Source organism: Mugil cephalus, chromosome 11, assembly GCF_022458985.1.
Source record: "Mugil cephalus isolate CIBA_MC_2020 chromosome 11, CIBA_Mcephalus_1.1, whole genome shotgun sequence".
Lineage (NCBI taxonomy): Eukaryota > Metazoa > Chordata > Actinopteri > Mugiliformes > Mugilidae > Mugil > Mugil cephalus.
In genome coordinates this window covers 20085189-20097590 of record NC_061780.1, presented here as the reverse complement: position 1 = coordinate 20097590, position 12402 = coordinate 20085189, and the positions used below count along the sequence as shown (strand labels likewise).

Sequence of the window (12402 nt, the reverse complement as noted above, 5' to 3'; positions counted from 1 at the left end):
CCCTCTGCAGCCTGCTCTACACATTCCACACTTTCAAACAATCACAGGCACCCTTTGACTGATTGTCTCACACGCCTAAATGTTAACTTTCTTTTGCTTTATTTCTCCCATTTGTAGACACGCAGGGTAAGCCTATTTTAAACAGTCTAAAGCTGAGAGACGGTGGTACTCAGTGAAAAGACGACTACACAGGTGGTCCCTGAAATACTGGTAAACCTACACCTCTGGTAACTGTCACTGCATCTTAGATAAAAAAAAAAAAAAAAATAATCCCTGCGCTGCTTTGACACTGCGAGAGAACCAACCGTGGCGCTTTTGTTCTGAATATGCATTTGGCAGAATAGGCACAGGACAAGACAATTACGGTGCCTGTTTTCGCTGTCATAAATATAGCACGCTCCCTGCAGTGTTACTGCTGAGGGAAAAGTTCCCATCTATGAGACACTGCAACCTACTTCCACGGAGGAGCCACTTAATGCGCGGCGTCCGCGTGCAGGTTTCATCCAGGCCAGCTCGACCAAAAACAACATGTCACATTTACATCTAGAGGGGATATCAGACAATCGCGCACAATACGAGTGGACGGGTCACGAAGTTTAAAACTTTACGAAAGGACAGATTTTTTTTTGGGGACGGTTAAAAGCTTCTTCTTCTAACTCAAACATTGACTAATGGGCGGAATGAGAACCCTTTAACTCCTGGCTCTAATAGCGGCTCTGTGATTCTGTGAGGGTTCATCGCCTTACTCCTGACTGAGATACCGAAACAACCACTACTCTGAGTGACTCGTCATGGATTTGGACATCAGCCGCGTTTTATCTACAAGATGAATTCAGCTGAGTGGGACTTTTTTGCAGCACAACAAGGCTGACATTGTTGATTTTTGGTGGCAACTAAAAGGCAACAGTCCTTCTAAATTTGGTATGCGTGCACATTGTGCCCAGACAATGAATCCCTCTCTTGAATGGATTTCCATTGAACAGATTGACCATCGCTAAGTTTAACTCAGCCAACCACCCAGCAATACACATGACATTATCAACAGCTAATGAAACAACTAGTTCTAATTAGCCAAAGTCTGGATAAACTACGACAGCTCTGCTATTGTTATATGTTTCCGTACTGGTGTAAGCATTTAGCTCTAAGTACCACTGTCACATGTTCAGCAGCTGGGATTGACAAATAGATCCGAAAGACTGGACATGTGATCGGAGGAGAGTTGGAGACATTTGTGTCAGTGAGGGACAAGAGGACACTGGACAAACTCCATCATGGACAATCTGTCACGCCCACTACACCGGACTATAGAGGGGCAGCAGAGCTCATTCTCCACCTCCATAGTGATCACATCTACCCCTGTCTCTATTTCTTGTACATTTGTTCATATGCAAATTTTGAACTTTTTTTTTTAATTTTATCTTTAGCTTTAGCTTTTTACTTGTGGTTCTCAAGAGTGTTTTTTTAGTGTGCAACACTAGCCACAAGCACCAACAATTACATATAAAAGCTGCAGCAAAACGATTGATCGATTCTCATTTGAAAACGAGCGAGTGATAATAATCAGCGTAAATTGCTCCAGCACTGTACAGTATTTATAGTATAATACTGTATATTACTGTAGGATTAACAATAAAGGATGTAAACATCACCAATTCTACATCCGATATGAACGTATACGTAAAATATATGTATCTATAAGTAAAAGCTGGAAGCTAAACATTAGCTTGGCTGACTGTTGTATTATATTCCACCTCAAAGATCAATATATTTCTGATTCATCAAATACAAATATGACTCTTTACTATTAAAATCCTTCAGGTTTAATAATCACTGCAAATGAAGTACATGTTCTGGACTAGTTTTGGTTATTTGTCTGCTAATATCTGCCACAAACTATACGTTGTTAACGCAGATATTTCATTAGAAATAAATTGGTTGGTGCTGTGATTTAAAGGTGGCAAAACGACACGCCTCCAATGTCCTTTGAAATATCTGCTCTGTGTTTAATTCTAAACCTGGTGAAAATAATTACGACAATGCACAACATGTTATTTCACTCCACCTCCTCACGTGCGTCTTTTGGTTTGACACCACATTTGGCACGTGTTGCCTTTTTCAACTTTCTTTATTGTTAATCCTCCACCCACTGTGCAGTGACAGAGAGAGAGAGAGAAAAAATGAGGCTTTTCACCATATCTCACAGGTAAACACCCACTGTGTCTGACACACGACACCTGAAGGAAAAAATAAACTAAATTACACTTGTCGTAAAGCACACGTTGGCTACGTCACATGTATGATCGTTTGACAAACAGGTGCTCACACCTTAACAGGAAAGCTAAAAATGAAACTTAAGTTAAATACAACGCTATTAAAACAAACAAACAAGGTGGAAAAGTAATAATCCAACTCTCTGAGCTTTTCCTCAGACACATCTTAATGAAAAAACGTGACATACGCGTGATAACTGAGGTAATTTGCCTTCGGAAGTCTGAAGGGTCGCAGTGCACAAAGGTCTTAAGTTTTTTTTTTACTCCTCTATGTTCATCTCAATTAAGAAGAAGAATCCTCGTGTTAGGTCACTGCAATCCTCTCTGATTTCACAACAGCATGACTAGTGCAGATTACCACTGAACAACAATATCTGGAAGCACTCCAAACTATGACAGAACGTGCAGAATGGTGACCACACAGCTGGGAATGGCGAGCTCCTCAGAAGGCAGGAATGTGAACCATCTCGCCGACTTTGGGACAACAACAAAAGAGCGTAATATCCCAGCACTCGTACGTACACGAGGGCCGTCTGACAAGCGGCAGGAACCGCGGACGGAAGCTTTTGGGAGTTTGTGATTGATGAGGCCAGGCCAGGCCAAGCGTCAGAGAGCGACTCTGGCGCTACTCACTGTAAACAGAGCCTAATGGAGGGCTCTAACCCTGGCACTCACATGTACGGAGGTAGGCAAACAGACACATATGAGCACTTAAATACGCACACACCAGGATACACATGAGTACAGATACTGGGCAAACACACTGTTTCTTCACTCGGTTTACATTCTCTGCTGCCTTACACGACGCAGGCCAGTCCTGCAGTCCCTGGAAAATACAGTTTCCCGTCTTGGTTCTTCAACGTGATGAGGGACATAACTTTAATGAGAAAGCGAGGTGCTTTATTACATTAGAACTGTTCTAGTTCAATATCACTACACAACACATGGTTCATTAATAGATGTTTGGCTGCCAAGACACACAATACTCACTTCTAATGTTAATATGGGCAATTTAGTAGCAGCCAATGTGGAAATGTGGTCCAAAATGCATTGTTGTAGCTGTGGCTTGATTAAAAAATGATTGGATGGCTTTTAATTCTTTAATTCAATGTTCTCGTTATTAAAAGTGCTGAAATAAGTGCCATGCTTCACCTCATTACGCGTAATGAGGTGGAGCACTTTTTGGCAGAAGTATGAAATAAATATGTATATTTATTTCACACTTTTGCCCAAAAAGGCTTCACACCTTCCATGGAAGTTGTGGGCCAAGAGGCACGTTTTTAAAACACGAACAGCAATAGACGGCGGTACAGTCTGTTCCACGGCCGCCTCCCCTCCACTCAGCGGTGCAAATGCTAAAACTACAACAGATGGATGGCTCACGAGAGAGTGAAAGGGGATCCGGATGGTGCCAAGCTTGAATAAAAGACATCACTCCAGCTGATTATTTCTTTGAGTCAACAAACCAGCACCACATGTCACACGAAGTTGTCTTCGCGTGTGAGAAACTAAATGTCAACCATAGCATAACCTCTCACACTGAAAGAGGAACTACGGGTGTTTTAAACGCTGTCACGAAGAGCAGAAACATCATGCTCACAGTCGATGACTGGATTTATCAGTATTTTTCTAGTGCATGTCTCATCAGACTTCCTCTTTGACAGGCAGAGGAATATAGTCAACATTTAAAGACAAAAGAGAGAGGAAGTCCATGCAGCATTTTTAGCAACAGCCGTAGTCTAAAAATGCAGAGTGGAAGTTCTATTTTAGCCCTATTCAGATGGAAGAGCGAGAATGTGCTGTACTGAATTGTGGGGGTGTGACTATACAACTGTGTCCTAGCCTGAGTCCAAGCCTCAGAATCTGGCAAAGGAGACATATGGCTGAGGAGCATGAGCCACACTAAAGGGAGAACAAGCAACGAGCAGCTGGTAGAAAATGAATCAACAGCTTTTAAGCTGAGCTCATTTTGACGCTGGCAGAAATATATTAGCGAGATCATGCTGTTGGTTTTAAAAGAAGCAGTAGCCATGTGCAGTTTCATCCTTCCAGGAGCACATGGCTTCAGTTTGCTCAAAAAAATAAAAGAAAACAATAGAATAATGGCACCTAATACAATAACAGAAGTCACAGTAGATATGTTGTTTTGTTATCTTTGCAGCAAATCAGCAAAGTCTGGAGAATCCTTGCTCTTCTCAATTTCCACAGCCAAAGTCTGGTGTAGACAGATCTTTATTCCTGTATCGCTGCTAAATTATGCACACGCATAACTATCACAGCACAAGAAGGCATCTTCAAAACAAGAACATTGGTTAATACCTTGGATAACACAAAGTACACCGTCTGCCAGGAGAGACACCATGTGCTGCTCTCTGTGTGAAAACAATTTACGTAGTCCACCACATCCGATTCTCACACCAGAGATCATGAATAATCATTAAGTCATTAGCGATTAATGCAAGATTCAGTTGTTTTTCATACTTGTATTAATTGCACAGCAAAGTATATGAGGTATCTGAGGTACAACTAAATCTGCAACGGATTTTTATTTTCTTTAGAGCGAACTCTATCACCCAGAGGACTGATAGCTCAAGATTTAAAGATTGGGTTTAATTAGCCAAGTCAGCTTTTAGTTAAACTTACCTTTGTGTTTATCCAGTCAGTAGATGGCGACTAGCATGATTAGAGAAGCCGACAGAACAAGTACTAAAGAAACAACATGCGCTTGAGCCACCTCAAACAAGGCTCACCATAAAGGAAAAATTATTAAATTTGGATTGAAACATACGTCTTAGCACACCGCAGCCACACAGCAACACAAAAAAATGAATCGCCTGAGATAAATGTCGACAAGCTCCCACGTTCTGCAAGTTAAAATGACAGAGATTTGTTTTAGGTGGCTAAAATGTTTTGCTGCTGGCCTCGTTCACAGGTGTTCATTGTTTGGTTTGAGCACTGTTACCATTTCTACGACCTCATACAAGGTCAATTCAAAGAAACTCAGCTGTCCTTTCAAAATTATATTTTGTGTCATAGGTTTCACCTTTGCAATGGAGAGCGATATCCAGAAGTCCAGACCATTCTAGTGCTCAGTGTAAAATGTTGCACCACAATACACCTGTGCCCTGTGATACACCAACTTCACCTACAGTATCTTGAGGTGCATCGACTACAGAAAACCTGAGTTCCAACTGTGCCACTACCATGGTGGACAATCATGATTCATGATGATCACTATTATACTGTCCCATTTTACAGCAGGTGTCTATTGGCTAGAAAAGATCTCCAATGTAGACCTGAACAAAAAGACAAACTGGCTCAATGCGGGGCTAGAAATTAAACATCGACAGCTCAGACAGCTTGGACATGTCCTCAGAATGGACCAAAACTATATTCCCAATGTAGAGATGGACCCCGCCTAGAAAGAGAGATCACCTGATGGAGAACTGTGACCTCAGAACTGAAGACAGGATGTAGAGAATAGGACCAGATTGAAGCAGATAGTCGCAGCCTTATGTTCTACCGGGAACGAAGACGATTAAGTAAGTAAGTACTATTATACCCGTAAACACTGACGGTGCAATGGTTTTTGGATGCTGGATGTATCTATTAGCTTAAGTACCACCAATGACAGAGGTGGTTCATCCATTAGATGGATAATAGAGCGGATGCACCAAAGAATACTGACGTCACTACATTTGGAAACTAATGTCGCAACTTTTCGTTTCATCGTTCCAAATGCATGTCGCTGCATTCGCACTGTTACTGGTCCTACTGCTGCTCAGTGACCATTATGACTCATTCTTGCCCACTGCGGTGTATTCATGAATCTGAAACCTATAAAAGTATCACCTTTCCAACAGTGCAACTGCGTATATTTAGGTCACTACGGAGATGAGCCATCCGAGGGCTCAGACTGATTAACAGCCATGACACCACTGTGAGTCGTTGTAATGGCGCAGAGAGGATACTGAAGGACGACGAATAGCAGCGGGAAAGACACACAGGAGAAGTTGGGAGTGGTGAAGGAGAGACACAGAATACATGCTGAGGACACGGATGGCTGTTATGAGAGGAATGAGAGACTAAGTGAGGCAGAAAGGAGAATGGGGAGAAAGCAGTGGGCTGTTGGTGTCCCTCAGCCTGGGCTGTGCCTGTGCTGCTGCGCTCCCTTCATGCATCACCCTGAGAGCAGGATGTCTGCCGCTGCCTCCTAGGAGATTAATTAGCAGCCTCAGCTAGTGGAGGAGCTGCTGAGATAGGCACCGAACTCAACATCGAAGATAAATTACCTCGACTGGAGGCTCAAAGTTCAGCTATTTTACCACATACAAAACAGCCTGTCTGAGTATTTTGGAGGTCCAAAACTACGTCAGGTCTGGTGCAGGGGGGAAAGAGAAGTGAGAAAAGGAGGGGGCCAGGCAGAGCATCGCTCTCTCTGCTGCATACATTTGGCTATTCTGGGAGTTGTGAGTTAGGTGGCTCCTGTGTTCTTTCGTTTAGTGAGGGAACATTTGACTCCGAACAAAGTTTTGAATTTATTAATGACCTAAAGTACTTAAACAAGGTTCTGGTTATTCATACATTTTAATGCATAACATATCTAGATGGCACAAATGTGTGCATGTATTCACTGTAGCAGCTAGCAGTGTGACTAAGCGGTCAGGTGCAGCGTCAACACAAAAACTTTTCTTTTCTTGAAAAAAAAATAGGACAATGTTTTGACAGATTGCCTGAAGACAGCTTTTAGTGCAAATCGTATGCCATTATAGTACCAGAAAACAGCAGTGTGTGTGTGTGTGTGTGTGTGTGTGTGTGTGTGTGTGTGTGTGTGTGTGGGGGGGGTATTGCTCTTAAAAAAGACTGAAATGTCATATTTGAATGTCTTTGAGAAGTCGACAGTGTCAAATTTGATTCACATAACGAGTTTCTTTCAGGGCCAGATGGAGAAAAGTAGGACATAAGAAAAATCACAGAGGCATTCTCAAAGCTGCACCCAGGGAGACAGGAAACTAGATGCTAATAACAATGTATTACGCTACCTATTAAAACCCTCCCCACTGATTCCATCTTTTTCTCATTTCTATGTCACTGTTGGCAGTTTCGTGTTTTTGCCCTCTTATGGCCCAGTTTCATGGCTCTTCTCGGCCTTAATAGTCAGAGGCTGGTGTTGGGTTGCAACGTTCTCGGCTGATTATGCTTGTAGGCCGTTATAAATACTTAAACGAGGGCTGTTGTGGGGTAAACTGCTAACATGGCGGTTGAATGATCTAGTTATGTCGGGAAAATGGTGAAAATTTGCCTAATAACTGCAGTGCTACGAAAGACAGAGCTATACCTCAAAAATGTTTTTATCCGATTATGAAAAGGCAAAAAAAAGAGAAGAAATCCTTTGTAAGCTGTGTTTTACATATGCTGTTGGAAAAGGAAAAGCACATTAGTCATGTAGCAGAATGCTGTGTACACTGCAACCGATTTGGATGATAGAGCAAGCAACAAATTACTCCTGCATTTCTTTACAAATAGCTTCAAGAAAAAGGCAAATAACCACCTAAAGATGCAGAGTTAGAAATACTGTAGCATTTTGCCACAAACCATTCAACGAACAGAATCACGTATTTCTCACCACTTCAGCCAACAAAGATAAATGCTTTAATAAAGTGTCATATTCTGCCAGTTAATGCAATGCAACCCCAAGCTGTATTTATAATGCATGCATAACACTATAAGCATGCAGACAATATTTTAAATCAAAATCGCTCAACCCAGTAATTTAAATTTAAGCGACGTCAACCGGGAATCATACGAACGCACCGGAGAGAGTAATAATTCACTGCAGAAGTCAAATGAACAGTAGGTCAATATTGGCAGCATCTTCATCGGCATATTTATTATTTCCCTCTGAGAAAAGATGGAACACAGAGAAATCACACTGGAGTCACCAAGTAGAGAAAACAGACATTAGTCTGAAGGAAAATGAAGCAATGTAGTGATTAATGCTTGAATAAACCTGGCTGACATAACTGTATTATTTCAGCGGAGTCAGGCTATGTAGAAGGAGTCTGGTCGGGGTGTTTGGGAATAAATTGTCTCTCTATTAAGCTTAAAACATAATGTACCAGGAGCTAGAAGACTGCTGAGTGGTGAATGAGACAACTAAGGATAATAAATCAACTTAATCTTTCAGCTTGCTCATGGTGATCAGTGCACCCTAAATGATCACATGCATAAATGTAACATTGTTTTTTCTTATTTTTCTTATTAACATGAACAAATTAATTATTATTAACCAGATGGATGCCTGAATTAGACACAAGATATATATATATATAAAATACCCTGTCTTATCCAGTGCACTCGGAGTCTGGTCCTGTTGTAAGACCGTCTCAAATGCAAAGAACAATTTCTCCATTGTAGTTCACACATTTAAGCAGTTACAATTGTTCTAAACATCCACTCAGACATAGAGAAACATTTTTTGATGTCCTGTGAAGTCGAGTGCGTTCCACAGAGGACAGAGGAAACTAAACCTATGATTGAAACCCGGAGCTGGAAACCGTGTACACACTACTCATGGCAGTCACCTGGGAGCACATCCTTTCCTCCATCTGACTAGTCTGTGTTTGTCAAAAGCCATAGATGTGCTGCTTGACTGATCTGACCCATTCCCCACCGGCACTTGGCAGTGCTCAAAGAGCGCCCCCCTCCCCCCTTCCCAACCATCCTTTCCTTACAAGCGGACAATGAGGATACTGCACAACAAAGTAGGGCAGAAGGCAACTTGGCAGCGAATGTGTTGGTGCAGAAACAAATATAGAACTCAAATATTGAAAGGGAGATGTATGCACGCTCTCACAAACTCCACTGGATGCACTTAAAAGCACTGAGTGAAATATTGATAGAGAAGGCAGATTCAGGCTGCTTAATGTGTGCTGGGCCTGCATGTGGGAATGGTGTGTGCGTGCCTGTGAGTCTTCCTGTATATTATCATTTAAATAACAGCTTGTGAGTTTTTTAAAATTCCCCAAATTAAACCTCTCCTTCATTAACAAAGCCTCCATAAATTGTCAAGATACGTGTCTCTTCTAGCAGTCCTCTGAAACGAGGCCATATATAAATTTAACAAACTAAAAAAAGAAGACGACTTTAAGGTTGAAGACAAGAAGAATAGGCGGCGAATGCTTCACGATGCCACCACGTCTCAAATACAAAGGCGGGCGGTGGACAAATCGACTGACCTTCACGTAAACAGACAAAATCGGTGCTGCACACCACCACTTTTTCACTCCGTCTGGCACCAGGTAAAGTAGCTCAACCCTTTTCAAATGGTTATTGAGCACTTTTGTGAAGAAAGTAGGATAGAAAAAAAAACACTGCAAAGGGAAGAATAACAACAGCCACATGCTCTGAAAAATGTAGTGTCGTCCACGGCAGAAAGACGCATATTCCTGCATTCATACAAACACGCGCATCCTTGCTCACGTCGCACATGTGCACACGTTCTCACATGCACTCGAAAGCCAATGCAAACAGCTGCTAAACGCCACACATTTTACACTGGAAGATCGGAGAGAAGATTTCTACTTTTCGCGAAATGTGACGTGGTACAAACACACGCGAAAAGGTGCAGAACCGGTTTCGACCCATTTTCCAGGATAAAAAGACGAATTGTGACTGCGAAGGAAAGACCACATTCATACCCGTAAACACAAATTAAGCAGAGTAATAAGAAAGCAGGTAAAAGAAAAGAGCTGGGGGATTTCCAGGATCACCTAGAGATAAGAGAAAAGGCTGTGAGAAAAAGCGCTGAGGGCGTCTTCATCTCTGAGAGGCTCAGAGACCTTGTAGACGAAGACGGAGGGGGAAAGAGAAGGAACTGGAAATGAGCAGAGTTAGTAATTCAGCACGGAACAAGACTGAGGAATCCAAACAAAGATGCGGGGCAGATATGCATGTGAACACGCTAGCGGTGGAGTTGGATGGCCTACCTGTTTGGCTGAGCTGAGAGGTGCTCCTGCTCTTGCGCGACATGCCAACCATGGCCTGCATTTTGGCACCAATGCTGGAGCGCCTCTTCTTGTCGTCAGTGCCTACCGTGCCAACCGCCGTGTCCGACTGGCTGCCGTCCGTCTTCTCCAGGTTGCACATGTCGCCGCTGATGCTTGTGCTCTTGGTCATGTTCACCCCGCCCGATGAGCCCATCTGCCTGTTTTTCATTTTGGATGCAAAGTCACTGTCAGCCACCGCCATTGACAGGGGGTAGGCGAGGGGGACAGGGCAGAGGAGAGAGGAGGCCAGTGGAGAGGATGTAAACAGAGAGATGATGGAGGAGGAGGAAAACGGGAGGAGAGGATGGAGGGGGTAAGAAGAGGAGACAGGAAATAGCAAAGTGTGGGGTGAGAAGGAGAAAAGGACAGAGTTCAGGTACAGGAGTTCATGACTTACAGTATAGTTATGTTTAGGGTTAAAGGTAGATTAGAGTAGACTTTTCATGCAGAAACATTGACCTCTTTTTTCTTTTACTGTATTCCAGTGGATTTACACAAATGTACAAAGCATATATTTTAAGATATTCATTCGTTTTAAAAAATTTAATTTTAACTGAAATAAATGATACAAAATGCTTAAAGAATAAAGATGCCTGGTGAGAGTATACATTTATTTTTATTTATTTTATTTCATTTTTTTAAGCGCTGCCTTTCATGTATGCCTGTTATCATAAAGTCGTGACCATCTACTGGAAGGTTGCCTGTCATTAGCATTGTACTTCAGCTCTTCCTGTTTGAAAGGAAATAGGCCAGTGTCCCAATGAACGTCTTATTTTAGCTCTGCCAGTAAAATTATCTTTAAGAGACAAATTACACTCTGTATCATGGGCTCTGCATTCTTAATGGGATGAGTTACATGTATTCTCCCCCGGGCTACTGCTCATTAATCTAAGTGTCTGACCTCGATCATGTCAACTGTATTATGAAGACAGCTTATGGGGAGACGTGCTAGCTGAGATGGGAGGAAAAACCAATGGATTCCGACAACTGATTCCATCAATTACTTCAATTAGGCTCAAAAGTTTGCGTTCACATCTTAAAAACGAAGCTCCGAATCCACCGAACGAGTGAACTAATTAATCACCTGCGTACCACGAAGATGATTGCCCGAATCTACGGCATTCATGCCATGATCCCTATGTTTTCAAGCCTCTCGGTGCCAGAAAGAGGGAGCGAGACGTGAATTTTGTCAGATCGCAAAAACAATTTGCAACCGCGATCTTCTTGAGGGTGCAGAAATGATCGCTCACATAAGTCTTCTCCGTGCTGACACAATCGGTAAACACTGGCACATTTAGATTCTAACTCCAGCGCTAAACATTTAGTTTTGGTTGTTTAAACGTGTTATTTTGGTTGAGAGCTGGTGTTGAAACAAGTCAGATGTGCCGTTGAAGAATGTAAACCCCTCGTATCTGAGCCTGCAGACTACAGCAAAGCCTTTTGTTTATGCCGGCCCTGATGCCAACGGGTTCTGCTGTGGATCAGCCTGAACTTTTACACATAAATATTGAATGCTTATTGAAGGATTAGTGCCTTTGATCAGCTGATGCAGCCCAGAGGCTTTGAAGCTCACTTCAAGTGCCTCGGCGCCTGTGCACACCGCGGGCCCGCGTGCTACAGGTGACATTCTAAAATATGCCCTTTTGCCATCGTCACGACGAGGCTGCATTTCATCTGGTCGGCAGAGGGTGACAACGCCGGCTCTTTCGTTCCGCCAAATATCAGCACAGCCAGGAAGTCAGTGGATCTGGAGGATTGAGTGGTTTCTGCGAGCGAGGTTAAGATGAACGGGTCCATTTGAACAATAATGTCATGTTCCGTGAAATATTAAAAATGATAAATAATCGAAAGGGAGACCCTGCGCCATTCAAACTGTTTATATCTAGGAGAAATCATAATCCCCGTCCAGGAAGCAGGTCTGTAATAAGGTTTGCAGTTTAGCTGTCAAAGCACTTTTTCATCTAAAGTGATGAACATCTTGCCGGTTCAAATGGCTACTCACATCATACTGTATGGATCAAACTAACCAAATGCTATATGATGCTGGTCTCAGAGGAAAACACACTTCCTAAACTGTTCTGCCA

General features: G+C 42.6%; 1 protein-coding gene across 32 annotated transcripts in view; it reads right to left on the bottom strand.

The window, feature by feature from the left end:
- rims2a (regulating synaptic membrane exocytosis 2a) overlaps nt 1-12402 on the bottom strand; it is a 126423-nt gene that overhangs the window by 6872 nt on the left and 107149 nt on the right. For 28 of the 32 annotated variants that reach the window (XM_047599506.1, XM_047599521.1, XM_047599513.1 and 25 more), the window contains one exon: nt 10259-10476. In XM_047599506.1, coding sequence (XP_047455462.1) covers nt 10259-10476 — 218 coding nt within the window. Of the gene's footprint in view, nt 1-10258; nt 10504-12402 lie in introns of all 32 variants that reach the window. The other 4 variants (XM_047599522.1, XM_047599536.1, XM_047599535.1 and 1 more) reach the window with 1 other exon arrangement.